This window comes from Triplophysa rosa, linkage group LG5, assembly GCF_024868665.1.
Source record: "Triplophysa rosa linkage group LG5, Trosa_1v2, whole genome shotgun sequence".
Lineage (NCBI taxonomy): Eukaryota > Metazoa > Chordata > Actinopteri > Cypriniformes > Nemacheilidae > Triplophysa > Triplophysa rosa.
Genome location: NC_079894.1, coordinates 18,573,845 through 18,595,356, shown reverse-complemented (window position 1 = coordinate 18,595,356; position 21,512 = coordinate 18,573,845). Strand labels below are relative to the sequence as shown.

General features: G+C 37.9%; 1 protein-coding gene across 1 annotated transcript; it reads left to right on the top strand.

Moving 5' to 3' along the window:
- The first annotated feature begins 39 nt into the window (after positions 1-39).
- rbp1.1 (retinol binding protein 1, cellular, tandem duplicate 1) lies at positions 40-6,712 on the top strand. The gene is given in 6 exon segments (XM_057332960.1): positions 40-165; positions 358-378; positions 381-509; positions 2,741-2,760; positions 4,940-5,041; positions 6,013-6,712. Coding segments are annotated over 6 exon segments (396 nt in total). The 5' UTR covers positions 40-92; the 3' UTR covers positions 6,064-6,712.
- Positions 6,713-21,512: the final 14,800 nt, after the last annotated feature.

The window sequence follows — 21,512 nt, the reverse complement described above, 5'->3', positions numbered from 1 at the left end:
GAAGCGGGTGGTTCTTTCATATGGAAAGTATTTGCAGGGGAAGGGGTTCTTTTTTAACAAGCCCATCAGTGGAGATTTAATCAGCTCTCAAGATGCCTGCTGATTATAACGGCTACTGGAAAATGATCTCCAATGAAAACTTTGAAGAGTATCTGAAAGCTTTGGGTGAGTTTTACATAGATAATTGTGATAATATTATCACAGTTAATTTACTTTAAAAAATAAAGTTAACGGTTGTACACAACTGTTGTCAAAAGAAAAAGAAAATGTAACAATATGATAGACATTCTAAAAGCTTGCATTGTTTATATTGCTCTGGATTTCACATTTTCACAATTGACTGTAATTTTCTGTTAGATGTAAATGTGGCTGTTAGAAAACCACTCTGCTAAAACCTGATAAAGACATCATTCAGGATGGAGATCACTTCATCATCAAGACTATCAGCACATTTAAGAATTACAACATGGACTTTGTGGTTGGTCAAGAGTTTGAAGATCTAAGGCTGCGTTTATATTTGGCATTAACATGCGACCTGTATCTGGATGTTGTCCACATTGAAAAGACAAGTGTAAACGCATTTCTGTTCGGAATGTTATCCGATCAGCGTGTCCTGATCAAGAGGTAGTCGAGGACGCATTGTGATCGAATCTCAGTGTAATGTAAACGCAATCCAGACAGTTTATCTACATTTACAGGTGTCCTGCCGAAAACACACTCCCTGCCAGATTATGCAACCCCCTCCCCACAATGGTTAGGGTGAGGATTAGGTGTTAGGGGAGGGGTTAGGATTGGGTGTGGGGAGGGGTTAGAATTAACCAATCGGACAGCGTGTTATTGAAGGGGGTGCATAATCTGGCGGGGAGTGTGTTTTCGGCACAACACCGGCACAATTTCACAGAAAACCCCGCCCGCTGTCATTATTCTCTCGTCTGTCCGAAACCTGTCAAACTGCGGAGCAGGTGACAAATACAGAGGAAAGTTTACTCTTGCTCTCGCTCTCTTGCACAGTCGTTCATTTTCCCACAAAATGATCGTGGATACTTTATTACAGTGTATCATTATTTGCAACCTACAGAGGATGTATGTCAAATCACACGAGATGTTTTCTTGACCACTTCATCTTTATCATCACATAGGCTACTTGTGACGGCCACGAACGGGTTTTACTCGCACATAGCGCCACTGGTGTTTTTAAACGCATCATTTGTTTATTTTCATGTCACAGACACGAATATAGCAACACTATACCAGCTTGTTTCCAACATAGGCTACTTGTGTGTGTGTGTGTGCGTGTGCGTGTGCGTGTGTGTGTGTGTGTGCGTGCGTGCGTGGCGTAATATACTCTCTGTTTTCCCGCTGTCCCGAGGGCTGCTGCTGTGCCTCGTACCGTCCCCGGAAGACAGAAGCGGCAGCCGCGCAGCTTGAAACGGAGCTCTGAATACACACCGTATATATCATTACACACATAAACAAGATTGTATAGTGTTGCTTATGGCTGATATCAGTAAACACGCTATTTAGGGCGCAGACCAAAGAAATGACGCGCTGTCACTTTCAGCCGAACCAACCCAAATAGACGAGAACGATGTAAGTGGTCGCTTTTGATCATACGAACTTCGGCCTATTTGTGTGATTATTTTATGTGTCTGTGACATGAATAAACAAATGATGTGTTAAAAAACACTGTTACACCGCATCCTAACCAAACGCGATGCGATGAAATTCCAGCGATAAGCAATTTGTCCATACCGAACGCGAAAAAGGGGCGGGACGCGACAATCAATCACAAAACACAGCCAATCAGAACAGTTTTTCCCTGTCACGCAGCCTCACACGCTGCAGCTGAAGAGTGCACAAAGAGAGATTCGTCCTGACTTCAGTGATGCCTCACCGGACGCTATGCTATGATTTTAGAATCTAAACGTATGTAATCAAACGTATATAGCCTGTCCTCCTGATCCATGTTTGGCGATTAATATTCATGAGGTGCAGAACTTACATCGAATGAGACCATGATTGTGTGGCCGGAGCTGTCAACCGCGATGTCGCAGAAATAGAAACCGTTTCTAAAATAGAAACGGCCGTTGCTTGTCGCGGCTGGTTAGGACACCGTGTTAGTGTGTGTGTGTGTGCGTGCGTGCGTGCGAGTGAAACCCGCCACAGCTCAAGTAGAAAAGCTTGTGTAATTTTACAAACGTCCTCTGCTTATACTTTCACATATAAGATCATTAATCGTTTTAACCGTGGTTTACTTCCCACCGCTGCCTCGGTTTCAACATGGCTGCGGCGGATACTTTCCAGTGTATCAAATCCGTTATACGTGTTGTGTGAAATCTCCCCGCACCGGGGCTATTTTTAAATTGCAGGCTTATTAAAATAATGGGCGGGAAACTATAGAGATCCGATCAGTTATCCAGGTGTGGAAGCCACTTGTTGACAAGTGTAAACGCGCTATGTCCTGATCGTCTGAAGATCCGAACTGCTTGTTCGGATCACCGAGATCTATGGCAAGCCGAATTAGCTTTTAATCATTCTCAGGATATGAATTTTTGATATCAACAATTCGATTTTTACTAGTAGAAATTATCATTCTTGATATCAAGAATGGAATTTCTACTAGTAACAATCGAATTGTTGATATCAAAAATTCATATCCTGAGAATGATTAAAAGCTAATTCGGCTTGCCATAGGAGAGATCACATGTTAATGCCAAATATAAACGCACCCTAAATGGAGTGGACGACCGCAGATGTATGGTGAGTGAACTGTGACAGATGAATGTTTAGGATATGCGTTTTCAAAGAAAACATACTTTTATTTTCTTTTTATTTAAAATAATATGGTTCAACTTAAAACTGGTTTTTGCACACTTTAAGATGCTTTCCCCACAAAACCTTTGCTATATTTGTACACTTATTTTAAATAAAAGCAATGTTTGTACTGCAAAGATATATACTTGAATTACACTAATGTTTACTTTACTTACACTGAGAGAAAAGTCTATTTGTCCTTAACTCAGTCTTAATTAGAGATTTACTTAACATTATCATTTGGTGTTTTAAGTACAGTATACTTGGCTTGTAGTTGTATTTACTCTTGGCTAAGTAACCTATTAAATACTCTTACATACAGTATTTACGTACTGTCTCATATTAGTTTATATATGAAGAGTTTGGTTCCAAAATGAGTTAACTCCGTTTTTAAACATTTTCAAAAATCATGTTTTTTATTATGTTATCGTGTTTTTATTGTGTTTTATCGCATTAGTTAGCTGTATTTTTTAGCTATTATGGCTTAAATCAAAACAAACCAACTGCAGTTTGATTGATATTAATTGGAATGCGCAAGATATATTTTCATTGCAGTCTATCTGTCCTTCTGGTTTTCTTCCCACCTTTGCCTTGATTTCAACATGGCGGCGGCGTGAAATCAGTCTATAGGATTTTATTATCTACTTAAAGGGGATGTGCAACGGTGTTTCATGCATTCTGACTTCTTTACAATGTTAAATGTGCGTGCTTCTCATGCTTGACATGGTCAACTTGTCAAAAAACGAGTTGGACGTAGTATTTCTATGCTCGATACACTCCCTCAGCATTCGTATAGGTTTCAGAAAGTTTTTTTCAAACATAAAAATCTATTTCGTAACAACTTTTCTTAGTCCCTTATTGGACAATTCTCCCGGAAAAGCACGCCCATGCGTTAACCCCCCAGATTGAGAAGAAAGAGCATGCCCACGTGTCAACCAAGGAGAGCGGGAGAAGGAGCATGCACACACGTCAACCAGCTCGAGCAAGAGAGCACTGCGTTTGCGACGTTCAGCTGGGTTTGTTTGTTCACCCAACCCACCCCCCCCCCCCACCGTATGTTTTCGGAAATAATCGTACAGATGTATCTGTCTTTAATAAATGTGATCAAATTAAAGGGTATTTGAAGGGTGCGATACTATACTGTAAGTACTCAAGTTTAACATGAGATATGCAGAAGTACGGCCACTTTAAAGAATACGATAAAAGGTATATTTAATAATAATAATTCTGTAACTTGTAGTATAGTTGCAGTTGAAAACTAGTTGTGTTTCAGAGTGTTACAACCAAAGTTAAAAGTCTACGTTAATCCCAAACAGTATTGAAATAGTAAATTTACAAGAATATACTAGTACATTTATATAGCATATATGTGAACTTTAGTATTCTTTGAAAGGGGCTAGATTTGTTGAGAAATTATTGTAATAAGATTTGATTAATATTAAGTTTAAATAACTTTTCTTTAAATAATATATGTATAAAAATCTGGTTTAGTATATCATGTGATTTCGTCTCAGAATATAGGGTTAACACTTGAGTAATTTCATTGCCCTTGAAGTCACTAACTGTGCATGTCATTTACAGTTCACAGTTTCAACTAATGAGAAAAGGCTAAACTGTGAAATGAGATCAATAATTGGATATTTAATGTAATAAGAAGCGTTACATTCTCTCCTGACGTTTTCCTCTCTTGCTTTACTCGTCGATTGAAGAAACTCATGTTTTAGATCTGTGTCGTGTCTGCTTAACCCTTTTTTGCCCAGCTGAGGTGGTGTGAGACCAGCATAATGTGAATTATCTGTTAATGTATTTAGAGTAACTGTCCTGTTTGTCCATTGTTGACAATCTGATATAACTGCAAAAAGTCTTCTGAAGCCTTTTGTTGAGGTCCAGTCAGGAAGAAGCATTTTCCACTTTCCGCATCATATCATGAGTGAAAACACATTTACTGAGGGTCATGTTTAATTTTCCATTCGTGTCGATGAAGTGAGTTTTTCTTTCCACTATCTGTGTGCAAAACCTGTTCTGCTTCCGTGTATCTCCTTAATCACTGCAGTTCAAAAATGCCCATATTTCTGCAGTATACTGTGTAGGTTAGGAATAAATCACTTTCTCTGTTATGTTGTAGACCACTATCACACGGGAGGGAGATAAACTGGTGTGTGTGCAGAAAGGAGAGATCGAGGGGAGAGGCTGGACCCACTGGATTGATGGAGATGAACTTCACTTGGTACTGCAGGCCAGTGCCGTATTCACATTAGTCGTGCATTTTATTTTATGCAAAAAATGGAAACAGAAACGAAGAGCCACTTCGTCCTTTTTATAATCCTTTAGCAATTTTGTAGATATACATCAAGCATTGTTCAGTCTATATACAGCACATGTGTGGCATTAAACTTGAAAAAGTGAGGTAAGAGGTAGGCTACCAGCTCAGCATAGCAGATGGCGGGGGAAGAGCTATTCTCAGATCTCAAACCTCTCAGCTCCACAATGTTGCACATTAAACAGCACAACGCTGACAAACTGATTACTTTAATACCTTTGAACTTGGTTGAGATCATTTTAATGGACGTCAAACGCCATCATTATGATTTGATAGGATTCTTAAATGAATCTGACTGGAGTATGTTGGGTTCAGCTAATAACAACAGATGTTTGGCTTCAGCTGTGGGTTTGAGCATGCATATTAAATAAAACACTGCTCCTGACCGTGATGCCTTATACTGGAACCAAAGAACTGGACATCACTGACACCAGCTGGCTGAAAGTTATATACATTTATTGACGTGTATTTTAAAAACCCACAACTGATGTATTTTAGGGGGTGCCATTCTAATAACAATCAAAGTTAAACTTACTTGACTTTATTTCATGGTAATGATGTGTGTGATTGTATTTGTTAAAGGGATAGTGCATCCAAAATAAAACAATTCAATCATCATGTCATTTAAAACCTGTATAATCTGGCACACAAAAGAAGATATTTTGAGAAATGTCGCAGTGGTTTTGACACACAATGAAAGTCAATGGGGGTCAGTGTTGTTTGGTCACCAACATTCTTCAAAATATCTTCTTTTGTGTTTTGTGCAGACAAAATCATACAGGTATAGAATGACATAAAGAGGGGGAAAAGGATATTTCACAGTTAAGAATTGTTATTTGGATGAGCTATCCCTTTAAACATGTTTTCTTTGGTTACAGGAGCTGAGAGCTGCTGGTGTAGTGAGTAAACAAGTCTTCAAAAAGTCATAAGCTGTACAAGCAGCGTAAAGTAACATCCCCGACTGAACTTTTCCAAGAGATGCAGTGAAAACCATTTGAAACACAAATCTATCCACTTATCTTTCATCACGGCTGCCAACAGCATGGCAATGACTGTGAAAAACAACCCTTTCTCACTCCCGACTCGTCACATATTTAAGCTCGGTCAGCCCCCCTCGACGTCACTTTTGAACATGCAGGGTACCCCTTTGACGTCGTTTTTCGACGAACAGGGAACTGCGTTGCTGTTTGCTAAATGCTCCAGACCGAGATGTGTGCAATTCTTAGCATTTCATAATTATTTATGGTTTTAATATTTTGTAGCACCTAACCTCACCCTAAACCTAAACCTAACCACTTCTCAGCCATTTAAAAGACAACACGCAAATAAAAGTACAGTCACAACAGGTATTTATTGCACAAACTGACCAAAAGCATTACATAATATAACAAACAACTAGTTTTGAAGACCTTTTTGTACCAAAGCCGTACGATAACTTTACATGAAGATACCGTGCGTGTCCGTGAATACATGAAGTCGGCTCCCACTCGAAAGATAAACCAGAACAGCTAGATGCAGTCAGTGTTGCCAGACAGAGTTGAAGGTTTCCATCCCAAAAACGGTCCAAAACCCGCCCAAACGCACACAAAACTGCCCAAAATAATTGATTAATATTTGGTTAAATTTGATCAATATTTAGCTATTTTAAATGCCACAATTAATGTACCATGCTATGGCTAGCAACGTACACTAGCAGCAATGGAACCACAGTAACAAAATGACAACATAAGACGTTCACATCTATGGCCCATGGCCCCGCCCTCACATCACACACAATGCACTTTTACAGTGTAGATTTAGTTTAAAGATCATTCACATACCCAATTCATTAATAACGAGTTCAACAATGTGTATTGTAAGGTGGCGTATTGCTGCCACTTACATTTTATTTTTTCCACTCAATTATGTAGTTTTAACGAGATAATATCTCTTTAAAACGATATAATATGTCGTTAAAACGAGATAATATGTCGTTAAAACGAAGTCATTTTCTTGTTATAAAGGGATAATATGACCTCTCATAATGATTACACATTAACCTATTACGTGAAAGCGATATGTTTTCTAGATGGACATGTCATGTTTTCGAACCACGGCCCGCTGTACGGTACACTCTAAAAAATCCGTAAAAATAGGGCACAATATAGGCCTACTGTATTAATATGAAGGAATTTTCTGTATTCATTTTTATAGTTGTTTAACCTGTATTTTACATTTTGCACTGCATTAAATAGCATTTTAGCATTAACGGAAATGTCCATAAAATAAAGGAAAATGTACTGGTAATTTTCTGCCATGCTTTATCCGTTTTTTGCGGGATTTCTTTTTTACAGTGTAGCCAAAATCAAGACAGCGATTTCTCTTCTGAGTTGCACTTACGGATCCAGAATATTTAATACATGTTTGACTGACAACAAATCCAGCCTGAATACATTTCAGGTGTAGTTTTTATCCACGAAGCTTCCCATAACGGTCTAGTTCATCAACAAGGAATAATGCCACTAATGGGTCCGCTCAGCTACCACAGGACCATATTCGTTGCCACGACGTACCAAATAACGTTCCAGCGATTTAACTTTGTGATTCCCATATTCGTCGGGATAATGTAACATTGGACATTGCTGGGACTTGATGATTTTCTCCTGAAGACGTAAATGGAACGGACCATATTCGTCGCAGCAACCAACAACCAAACAGTTAAAATAGTTTTAATAATTGTATTTAAACACATCGTCCCTCGCATGGAGGATTCAATTAATTTGTGATTTAACCTGTGCATTAAAGATTCAATTTTATGCATAGTTTAAATAATTTTCTAGTTAAATGTTTTATACAAAATATGACGATTAATAAAACTTAGCACAGCACTGTACATCAGCATCAGACACTTTATTCAGATACTGAAGTGAATTCTACCTCATCATGTCATGTCTATCTTGGTTATGGGACAGAATCACGGCAGGATCCCTTGTTATGTGTGGAGAGAGTCTTTTTGACCCTTTCGGTCTTCGATACTCTCTCCGGTCTTTGTCTGTGTTCCCGCCCTTTTGTATCCCTCCTTATTGCTTGTTGATTAGTTCATGTCTCACACCTGTTCCCTCTTGATTTCCTCCCCTTTATATAGTCCTCATGTTTCATTGTACTGTGCTCTGTCATTGTATCTGTACTGTACTTCGTTCCATGTGGTGGTTGTACCTTGTCTGTGTACACCAGTGTTTTGTCCTTGGATTTACCGTCGTGTCCGTTCAAGTTTGTGAGTGTGATCCTGTTCTGTTAGTTTATATATTTAGCCTTATTTAAGACAATGTGTCGTGTTCTGTTTAGTTTGTTTTTCCCCACCGAGGGAAGTGTTTTGTTCCGGTTTGTATTTTAGTTCGTTCTTGTATTGATACCCCCTCGTGGGTTTTTTTTTTTTTTTTGGTAAGAATGAAAACCTTTGTTAATCCCTTCACTGCTTGCCTGCAATTGGGTTCTCTTCCTCTCGCACACGATTCCTGACAGAATTACATAAATAACCAAAGACTTCAACACAATGTAGAGGATTCAAAGCAGATATTTATTGACGGAGATGAATAAATATTATCTTTAAGCTTAATATTATATTCTTGTCTTACCATATGTTTAGCAAGATGTCCGTTTTTTAGATACAACTATATCAAAAGCTTCTTCAGTCACACTCGCAAACATCAGGGTCCGTTCATTTAAACGCGCCAAATCGATCGAAAATCATTAAAATATATGTTTACTCTCACATCTGTGAGGTATAAAGAAAAGAAAAGAATATTAATAAACCACTAAAGCAATATCATGCAGTGAGGTAAAACGAAATAACCGTTAGTGTTTTAATGATGCCAGAGTATGGCTATTTGCAGAACAGAGAACGCACGTGCTGGACAAGTGTGCGCATCAAATAAATGGAAACAGTTTTAATCGTTTTATCTTATTAAACTCCAGTTTAATAGCTCAGTTAATAGCATCTGTTCAGTTAAATGAACCATCTCGTCAAAAAACTGAATTCATTTATCGAATTCATGCAATTCCTTTTGAATTGTCTATTAATGAAAACCTAAGTGAGAAAAATATGTTTTTTAACGAGATGTTATATTTTAAAACGGGAAAAATATGCCGTTTACACAAGAAAATTATTTCGTTTTAACGACATATTATATCGTTTTAACGACATAATTGAGTGGAAAAAATAAATGTAAGTGGCAGCAATATGCCACCGTAGTATTGAAATTATATTTTATACTTCAAATATTATTATTTTAACTATTGTTATTACTACATTTTACTCATTATAAACAGGTGTGTAAGTAAGAGCGAGACAGAGAGAAGGAGATCTTAAGCCTACCTTTAAATGCAGAACAGTAACAGGGTCTCGGTTGTAACTTGACAGGATGCTGAAGAACACATCTGAACGCAACTTTTCAGAATCACTTCGGTATATTGACTGTTTATATTTCCCGCTGAGTGCTGGCTGCTTCTTCTTTTTAGGCGGTTGCAAAACTTTGGCGGTGGCAAACTATCACTGGTGATTGGCTAAAAGCTGTGGGCTAGCCTGTGAGCTGCCTGCGACCTCGTCACCCTGATAACATACATACATCTATGGTTTACGTCTATTTGACGTCTGCATTTACATCTGCAAGACATCTTAAATACATAGTTTGCTCATCTGCAATACGTCTCGGAGATGTCTGCTGTCAGACGTCATATAGACATCTAGAAGATGTCTGTAAGATGTTTATGATTTAGAATGGATGTACAACAGCTCTTTCTAAGCTGTTTAGCAGATGTTTTTAAGCAGCAGATCTCCAGATCTTTAGCAGACGTATTACAGACGTTCAGACGTCTCCGAGACGTATTGCAGATGAGCAAACTATGTATTGCAGATGTCTTGCAGATGTAAATGCAGACGTCAAATAGACGTAAACCAGATGGATTGTGCTATCTGGGCAGTGGGCGTGTTTAGTAACGTCACGATTACTAATTGGATGGACTACACGCACACTTGGGTTTTGTTAAATAATAAGCCTATACAATGTACATGTTTCAAACCCGCCAAACTGATCCCAAATCCGCCCAAATTTTGTCCACCCGCCCAAGCCAATTATTACCCGCACAATCAAATTCAAAACCGCCCAATCTGGCAACACTGCATGCAGTCGGTTGCGGGAGCCAATACCGTTTCATGTTCAAAGCCAACGAAATGACGCGATCGGACACCAGACACAGGAGAGCCAATGGCATCGAAGCTGACGTAACTTCCTCTGGCGGCAATATTTGAACGTCGTTCACTCGATTTGAGATTTACGGCGGACGGTGATCGCTTTTGGATCTGTTCCTCATACAAATCGATCGTTTCGCGTTGGTACCCTTGGAATATCTGTATTTTTGAACGACATTGTGACTGCTTGTATTATGTGTTTTATATTACGATAAATAAACTGTTACATTATTTGCTCAAACTGTGAAACTGTCTGAATAACGTCATGTAAACGCAATTATCCTGGCCATTAAGGGGTACCCTGACAGGGCGTTCTAGTGATGGAATTATGATTCATTTGAGTGATTCGTTCTTTTTCAGTTTGTTCACGTCAACGAACGTATTGATGGACGTATAAACTGATTACAGGCTTTATTAAAATGTGTGTCTCTGATCTACTCATTAAATAAATAAAATAAATCTAAATAAGTGGTTCAGATGACCAACGCACAAGGTTTTTCTGCATAATTAAAAAGTTAATTATTTGGTCATTTACACATTCATAAATCTGGGATTATGTTAAACGTAAAGTTTATGTATTTTAAATAAACAAGCGTGCAAAGTAGCCTACCTGTAACTGCGCTTTGCATCCGCTTTCTGCTGACTGCTGAACGAGACTCACATGCTAAATGACCGACCTACAGTGTCACTCTCGTTCAATTCGTTCATGAACGACATGTACCAGTTCGTTCAATTCGTTCACGAACGAGATCTCTCTCGTTCAGACTCAACAGCGACTTGGTCAGTGTTGGCGTATTCGTTCAGTGAAAGATCTAACCAATTACACGCCCCTTCACAGCCGGAACTGGAATGCTATTTGCTGACGTGACGCGAATGAGAGCTAACCAATACTTTTTTGTTTTACAGTTTTTAGAGAAGTGCATGACATGAATTAAACGTAATGAAGTCGTTTTTATTTGAAAGAACAATAAATGATACAAAATGCACACAAAACACCTGTGCTTGCAGTACAATAACTGAGTAAACAGGGCTTGACATTTTCCATGCAATAAAAATGACAATGTTAATTTGTCTTTGTTACATTTAACCATCAGCTTGCATTATTGAATTATTTTCGTAAGGATCTTTACATTGTGTCCGTTTCTGTACTTGTTGAACAAGAGACCTCATCTTTCATTTCGTTTACGAGGCAGAAGTAACAGCTCGTTCACGAACGACAATCAGCGGGTCCTTTCGTTCACTTACGAACGAGATGACTGATCGCTCATTTAGAATAAGTGGGTCTCGTTCAGACTCAAACACAGGCTCGTTCAGTGAAGGGCGTATTCGTTCAGTACATTCAACCAATCATATGCTTTGTCAAAGCTCACTCTCGAACGCCATTGGCTCGTGCTTTAGACACTCTTTTAAGCCAAGACGCTCTGTGCTCGAGGGAGAGATTTCAGTGAACGAGAAATATGAGTCATTGCATTTCGTGAACGAGAACGATTCGTTCACTTAAAAGATTCGTTCAAAAAGAACGATTCGTTCACGAACGAAACATCACTAGAGCGTTCAAAAGTGACGCCAAAGGGCGCTGAACAAGCGTAAATATGTGATGAGTCGGGAGTGAGGGTGTTGCGAAAAACATTAATGTGATTGTTTGTTATAGTCTTTGAGTGTTTATTTGTTCTGATATTAAAGTTCCAATGTTCACTGTTCAGAGGGGTATAAAGACCTTATAATGAAGCGTTATGTTTTTATTACCTTAGAACTATTTCCATCTACATACACGGTTGGTCCCCTTACATGGAATTCACCATGTTGTTTCTACAGTAGCCCTAAACGAACAAACTGCTCTACAGAGCGCGTTTCATTAATACATTAGCTCATTAGGCAAAGAAGCGAAAACGTGACGACATCTTAGTTCTGTGGCAGCCGCCGTAGTGCTTCGAAAGGGAGGGGGGGTGAGCTGTTGGTTGCAATTCGCAACCTCACCACTAGATGCCGCAAAATTTCATACACTAGACCTTTAAGATCTCTATCAATTATTCATAACAGCTAAAGTTGCTTGTTATTTAGATGAGTGTTTCTCAACTTCAGTCAGTCCCAGAATGTTTTGAATGTCTCCCTATATAAAGCACCTGATTACACTCATCAGCTTGTTAGAGTGTTAATTGGGGCGACTAATTAACAGTTGAATCAGGTGTTTTATATTGGGAGACATTCAAAATATTCTGGGACTGGGGGGGCTGATGACTGGAGTTTTAGGTGTTATTTACATTAGTGGTAGAAAAAGCTGCTGCGTGAAGAAACATTAAAGCACAGATGTGTGTCTGGATATCGTCCTGGACATAACATTCAGAAAATCTAGAATTTCTGCACATATAAAAGTAATTGGACTCCAGAGAGGACACGCAGACAAAACACCTGCATGAGGATTACAAATGCGACCCGCTTTGCTGTCGCTTTGATTGAAGAGCCTGTCAGTCTCTTGGGTCGCGAGCATGGCAGGATTCAGCTTTCCTTCCCCTCATGCCTCTGTTTGTGTACACAGAATAAAATACATAAATGAGCGAAATAAAGAGAATTGCCTTCCACTGTTTATATGAGCATTGTGTTTGTTTGCATTCTATATCAATACACTAGTTTAATAATGTCTTAGGAGGAGAAATGTAAACTAAATATTGCATTTAGTTTGTACACTGTAAAACGGTTTGCCAGTAATTTACTGTAGTTTTGATTACTACTTAATATTTTCCTATTAGTATTTTTTTAATTTGAGTTAAACTTTACTTTGATGATGATCTTTTTTAAGATATGTCAGCGTAAGTTGCTTTCAATCAAGACACCTTTAACATTTAAATTAGTTTTAAGCCCTGTCGGACAGGGATTAGACTAGTCCTAGACTAAAATAAATGTAAGAGCTGTCCAAACTGAAAACAACTTACGCTGACAGTGTTAAATACATCAGTGCCTTTGCGCTGTTTTAAAATGCACACAAGTAATGTTTTTTTGTAAGGCATGTTTGTTAAAACTACTTAAATTGTCTAATTAAAATAAGGCCTAGTCCTGTTTTAAAAGAATCTCTGTCTGGGAAACCGCCCCTTTGACTTTTGAGATTCAAAATGAGCAAGAAGAGACTGGTCTCATTACTGGTATTAGCACAGCAACACTGCAAAAAATGACATTCTTGCTAAGCATTTTTGTTTTGTTTTCTAGTAAACATATTTAAAACTTCTTAAATTATTATGATACATTTACATAACAAGAAAAGTGACCTAAGATGTTTAGTCTTGTTTTATGAAAGAATATATAAGAACTATATAAGTTTATGTTTAAAACAAAATTGTAAATTAAGTCTACAGTAAGTTACTGGCAAACCTGCTGCAAAACTACAGCATTAGGTTTGCCATTGCCGAAATCTCAGATTTTAATTACAAATGCCAGCTAATAACAATGGCTATGGGATCTGAAATAGGAACTCTAATTGGCACCTGAAAGCTCTTGGCGAGTCAATTATGGATTTGAAAAGCAGAAACTCTTCAATAGGCTTGATTAACATTATCACTGTACAGCAGCGAAAAAATAAAAAAACAATTTTATTTCTGAGTAGGGCTGTATAATCCCACCATTTTTAAAATAATATATGCATACTAAAACGAAGAGGTCACATGCACTCAAATATTATTTTCAGTTTTTTCTGAATTTACTGTTAGGTATGTGTACATATTTGTACAAGTGTACACATTTTTGTTTGTCTGTAAACTTTTGTAAATATTTCTTCCAAATTACAAATGAAAATATTGTTTTTATTTGCATTTATTTGCAGAAAACTTGAAGCAAGACAAACTGGTCAAAATAACAAAAAAGATTAAACAAGTTCATATTCGTGTTTAAATAACACAATACTAATGTTTTCTGTTAAAAAAATGAATATATAAAGGATACGCCTGATTTTTTTCACAACCTTAATGCTTCTTTGCATTCTCTGAGTCTTTCAGAGTCTTGTTTGTTAAAATTCAACAGACACTGGAGTAGAATGACCACAATACATGTAGAAATGATTAAAGTAAAAACTGGAGTAGTCTCTTAAATTTTCCACAGCTGTATACTTTATCTACACTATAGACCACTTAGCAAGACGTAGATCAGTTATAAATATTCTGTTACTTGTATTTTGTTCAAACGTTTGTGTCGTGTTAAATAACTGAAACAGGAAGTTCTTCTGGACCAGTGCTGGAGCAGCATTGTTTACGTCATCCGATGGTCTATACACACAGACACAATAAACAACAGGCTTCCCACTCTAAGCCAAATGTCAAATTCCCTGACTTTCACTGACTAAAAAGTTGAATTTACATGACCTTTAATGAATGAAACCCAGTCTTGAAGTGGTTGTTTTTAGCCAAAGTTCTTGAAATGTACATTTTCCTGGCATTTTGCCTTAGTTAAGAGCTACAGGTAAGAGCATTTGACTTGACACAGAAGGGTCATTCTGTTTCAACTCAACCAGAGGTTCCGCCTCAAATCTTTTTTTTCTATTTTTACAGAAGCAAGACTAACATCTGGAGTGATGTTAAAAAAATTATGAAATACCACCGATGAATAGTTATTAAGTAATAAATTAATTTGTAGAGGGATGTAAAAATGTCAATTTTTAGCCATATTAGAGGGGGTAAAAATGAGATGAGAAATATGCCAGCATAATAATTCTATTTTTACACAGAGATCGGTATATATTTTAGTAAATCTAATTTGAGCAGTCCTTGATGCATTTTATGCCAATGGTGAAAGCTCAAAAATGAAGAAAGGGCACTTTTTGTGTTCTTTTTACAAAATGTGCATGCCTGTAACTAGAACTGTTAGAGATACCTTAATGTCATTTTATATGTCATATTACATTGTAAATGACCCACTTGTCTTTTGGGAACTACATTTTTAAAGCCCTATAAGCTTAAGTCCTAGAGAAATGAGGATCTCAATGCGGCTTCATGAGAAAACTTAAAATAGACACATCTTCAGTCATCAAAAACTATTTGTGGGTTATTCTTAAAAAATCTGTCACTTCATTTCTTTTAAAGAAGAATGTCTGAAGAACAAGTAATGTTGAAACTAGAAATGTATCTTTTTTCCTTCTATTAAAACAACGGCACTAAACATAACCATTTCAGTGTACTTTGGCACTGAGTTACTGTCAAAAATTATCGGGTTAATATAGCCAAAAATTTGGTTGACTTGACATGGAATGACACTTAAGTGATGGCCAAGTGAAAAGCGGGAAGGGAATAAGATGGCGCTGAAGATAACCATAACAATACGCAAAAATGTGTAAAAAAAACACGATAAAAAAATTCAGTATAGAAAAATTACATTTTGATAAATGGAAACCAAAATTTAAAGTGACAAACAAAATCCCTGATATTCCCCTGATAGGTCCATGACTTTGACAAAACATTTATAAAATTCCATGACATTCCATTTCTGGAATAGACCTTTTAAAATTCCATGATATTCCGGATATTCCATGACCCGTGGGAACCCTGAAACAACTCAGTCTCATAAAAATGAAACTATTACTTTTCAAACAGTACACACAGCCTTGAAGAGAAAGTACACATACGCCACAAGTTAAGCAATGTCATTTTAATTTTGGCAAATGAAACTGCAGACATCGATGTTGATATTAGGATTAGTCTAGCCGAATGCCAGCAAGATCATCACACAGAATGAAGATCACTTCATCAACGACACAATCAAGATCACATTCAAGAACTATGACATTGACTTTGTGATTGGCTCAGAGTTTAAAGAGGATTTGTCAGGAGTTAATGACAGTGTGTGTGATTACAGATTAATGTCCTTATTTCCTTATCTACTCTCATATGAATAAATAAGCAAGACTCACTTTACACTTCCTTTGGTGCCCCTTTTTTCTTGCAGCTGTGTACCTGCTCTATATGATTTGAACAGAGGGCGGTCTGTTGCTCGAACCAAGCACACAGAGACCTGTGTTTAAAGGTCCAATTTGTAACTTTTTGGAGGATCTATTGGCAGGGATTCAATTTAATATACATAACTATGTCTTCAGATGTGTATAAACAACTTACATAATTAAGCGGTATGTTTTTATTATCTTTTTCATACACTGGACCTTTAAATCCAAGTTTGTGTTGTTTCCATTTTTCTCTTTCTTTATAGTTCTTTACTGTCCTATCTGATAAAGCAAAAAAAGAGGTATGTAATATAAATATTATCTTTTTTAAATCAACTACGTGCTTATGGCAATCTAAAACCTTAGGAGACATTAAATCAGAGACCATGTTGAATTTGCACTCAGTTTAATTACTTAAGAAGTTATGGCCTGCATTTACAGTATACAACCTTTGATCCATATTTTGATACAAAAGCATTTGTCGTACACCCTTTCAACATAATCATAGCCCTCAGGCACCATCATTGTTGTTCTGAGAAGATTAACAAGATGTGTTAAAAAGATAACAGCAGATGGTTGCTGTTGTTTGCTGTCGTCTTATCTCTCTCGTCTCTCAAATTTCTGGCATGGTGGCGATGCATGTCCTCAGGAAACCTGTTCTGTGAACTGCCACCCATTACTGAAAAACTTTCTCATTGCTTTAGCATGTCACCAATTTACCTGGGAGTGTATAAGGTATGAAAAATGGGATAAAATATTGTTCTGCATTGGAGGTAATTCACTTGCTGGTATGTAATTTAGACAAAATATGTTTTGATATGAAATCAGTTTTTCTCAATTTATATTGACATGCTTATCTTTGACCATGTGCATCACTCGATCTGTATGATGTGCCCTTGGTATGGTAATGTGATATGGTAGATGTGACATACATTCTGCAGTTTGATAGATGAAATGACATAGCTTACCCCACTCTTTCCTATGGCTATCAGGTAAACAGCATACCTGGAATTAGAGTCTGTCCCACCAACTGCTAGAAGGTAATTTAACAAGCAGAAAGAGGAAGGTGTTTGTGACTCTTCATATGAGAGGCAAGGACGTGATTGACAGGAAGAAAGATGATGTGCTGAATGAAGTCTGGCTCCTGCAGCTCTCATAAATAAACTTGATGGACTCTCAGGATGTTGGGCCTTATGTTCTCTCCCATGTGTACCAAAAGCATACCTACAAAACAAAACTGAAATAAACTAATCAAGTATGTGTAGTGGTGGTGTTCTGTTTATGCATGACAATCAGTCACAGACATTTTGCCAAGAACACTTTTAAAATATAAATAACTTGAATAAAAAATCAACACAATTACAAAGAGAGAGAAAGTTACACATTAAAGTATGTATTAAATATGACATACAAATATATGTTATCTATTAATATTTAACATAAGTCTATAATTTAAACAAAACATCTAAACTTACAACAAATGTCTATAAACACACCACATGATAAACATCTGCTTTCTACCTACTTCCTACAAAATTAATGGTTTTGTACAAATCTAATTTCCAGGATTACAGAAAATGTAATTACCCTTTCACAAAACAAGGCACTGCTACTTATTTGGCCCTATAGTCTTTCTAGATTCTCTTTTATATTTCAAACAGTTTGTAATCCAAATAAGTTTCATGCACTCGTTAGATTTGAAATGCAGGTTGCGGAAATGAAGCCTAGAAACGAGTTAATTGAAATTAATTGTATTGTAAAAGGCCGCATGTGTGCCAAAGTAAAGGTTATGTGAGCAGAAAGCAATTTGTACTCCAAAAACAATGTATAACAGATGAAGAAAGCTTTTTTCTTGCATACGTCCCTGAATCACAAATTAATGTCACTTTTCAAGACGCTCTAGGAATCTTAATGAGAATTCAGTATAATTTACATCCCATTCCACTTTTCAGTTAATTCAATCTAAGAATTTGCATAGCATGAAGACATAAATCCATGTCAAGAATGTAATGGTAACTTGTCCCCCTACCATTAATCCGCGTGGTCTGTGCTCCGTTTGGGCCTTGAGTTTCATGCACATTTCATCCACGGGATTGTGCGCGTACTGGGAGTGTTTAGTTTGACTGAGTGCGCATTGTGGTAATCAATCTGATGTGGTGGTGAATAAAACGAGGTTGTGCATAAAAATGTACAGGAGCGTGTGTTCACGTTGTGGGCAGGGTTGCCAGGTCCAAGAAATATTTCCAGCCCAATGACACCTCAAAACCCGCCCAAAAGGAATGAAAACTAGCCCAATTATTTTCCGGTGTCAAATCAAAGTTAACAACTGCCAAAAGACATTTCTATTGCTACATTTACTTATCTGAATGGTTTCCGAGGTATTCTATATATTTTTGTTCTGTTGAACTCAAAAGATGTTTTGGGGGATTTAGGAAAGCAAACAATTCTGGGTCACCTTTGACTACCGTTATACTTTTTTCTGCTGTGGTAGTCAATGATACCAAAGAATTTTCAGTTGCTAACATTCTACCAAATATCTTTGTGTTCAACTGAACAAAAATATTTATACAGGTTTGGAACAACTAGAGGGTGAGTAATTCATAAAGTTGTAACAGTAACTTTCGCAATAGAATACATGTTAAATGATTAATTACGTTAATATATTGCCTTACCTGGTTGTATCACTGCTATCCGCTGTCTCAGTAGACGACATCTTTTTTTACTGTTGCGGCCACCGTCGTAATTCGAAAGGGAGGGGTGGGCAAATGACTCAGAGATTCGTTGCAAAACTATAATACAAAGCTAGTGGCCGCTGATTTTCAAGAACTGCGCCTTTAAAGGAGTTCAAAGGCATAGTATGTATTTTAAGCATAAAATCCGTGTGCCCACATGCAGCCCATAAAGGTCCCATAAGGGCAAACCTATATGGGACCCACATTTGTAATCCCACATGGGGCCCATATATTTTGCCCTTTTTTATCCCATTCCCATGTGGAGCCCATGTCGCCCAGATATAACCCACATGGGGCCCACATACCAATGTTGGCTGGGTGCAGACGCGTCGAGTATAATGAAGCCTTGAGCCGTAATGTGCAGCACACGCGTGCAGTGGAAATCCGGGGTTAACATGTAAATCACTCGCGCTTAACGCTTCATTCGCGTCTGGTGGGAACACACAGTCAGAATATAAATAAACATTTTGGCGGCCGCAGTACATTATGAAAGTAGCCCAAAAACCCGCAACTGCATTTTCAAAATCGCCCAAACCCTGGGAAAACTGCAACCCTGGCAACACTGGTTGTGGGTCTTAAAGCGACAATTGGGGCTGGGAATCGAGAGTCGATTCCAAAGGTTGGAATCGATTCCATTTAAGGAATCGACTCCTCTTTGAGAGCCTTCATAAACACAAGCCCCTCTCCTTAGCTGATGTCATCGGTCAACTAAATCACATTAGTTTCTTTTCTAAAACAGTACAGACTTCAGAAAAAACTGATGGATGCAGTCTAGAGCTGTGGAATGACATAAAATATTCTGCATGCATAAGGGGCTGTGTCCACCGAGGCTGTCCAATGTAAACGCCGAGTGAAAACGCGAGCAGCTGGCTTTTCCTCCCCGCGCTCTGAGTCTGCACCGGTGTTGTACCGAATTTCGACTCCGCGTGAGATTTTGACTCCCCTACTTCTGATTGTTTTATTCACTCAGGATGCGGCTTTGTGATTGGTCCCTATCTCTAAAGCCCGCCCCCACGTACCTAACCCTAACCTTTGTAGGGGAAAACAGGGCATAATCTGACAGGGGTGCATTTCTCGGCATTACACCGTCATCTCTCACTCTCTACGGACGACCTCAGAATGTGCGTGAAGAGAGTTGCCTGCATATAAAGCAGTCTCACAACATATTTGTTGTTTGACATCTGTTTAAAGCTGGATATAACTTTTTCAACACCTGTCTGTACTTGCATTTAACATTAAATGAGAAGATTAAAGAGAAATAGCATTAAACATGAGTTCATTAGTCAGTGAAGAGAAATAGAGATTCTTAGTACTGTGACCGGTTGCATAAAGCACCTTAAGACAGTGTAATTTTCCATTAAGTGTGCCCTTAAATATACATTAAGTTTTAATTAAATTATTCTCCTATTGTCTTTGGTAAAGGGAAATCACCCCTTAAGTGTCACACTTAAGGGAAAAATTTAAGGTGCTTTATGCAACCAGGCCCAGATCTCTAGAGATCTGTCTGTCATTTACACTTACAGAATACACACAGTATTCTTACATATTTTACTGATTATCGATCAACGCTTTATATGCGCCACGCGCTCGTGTGTAAACACAGACAATTTATAATATAATCTAAAATAAAACAGTATACAATATTGGTTAATGTTCCTGTAGGAGCTTGTTCTGTTGACAGACAGAGGCTTCAATTCCGCGAGTAGGCTACAGTTTGCAAAACTGTGCGAACGGATTGCGAAAGCGTGGGCACAGATTATGAATTTCAAATTTCAAAAACTGAGGGCACGGTTTACAAAACCGAGAGCACGGATTGTAAACTCGTGGGTACAGTTTATTAATCCGAGAGCACGGTTTTCTAAACTGTGGGAACAGTTTTAGAATCTGTGAGATTTTTAAACTGAGGGAACGAATTACAAAACTGTGGCCACGGATTTGCGTGTCTTGTTTTTTTCTCTCCGAGGGGTGACCGGACGGGCTCCGTACAGACAGGCTCCGTAGTTGGCAAGCAGGTCTTCAAGAAGTCTTAAACCTACTCTGTGTAGTAGCGCCTCCTGCTGGAGAAGACATGGAAACAATCACCCTATAGAACTGTGTATCCATTCATTCCTCTTCTTATTCATAGATCAGTCTGTGTCTTTTGATAGATGTGCCTTTCTGGACTCACCATAAAACAAGGTTTGCTTTAATTAAGCAGTTATTGCAGCTGTTGTCATGTAGGCTTGTTTAATTCTTGCTTGTGAGTTTGGTATGTTATAGTGCTCAACAGTAGTCTTTACGCTCTTAACTGTAAGAGTGACTTTACCCCTGTAATACACTATATCTGAGGGTCATGCTGGCTGGAGAAGAGAAGTTAGGTGTTGACCCCCACAGCAAATCAAGCTTTTTTCATCTACTCAGAAACCAGAAGATGAATGGGAGGAAAGATAATGTGACCAGAGTTGGACAGCTACATCTGTCGTGGACTGTGACAGACAAAACATAAATAAAGAAAATGGTATTAAC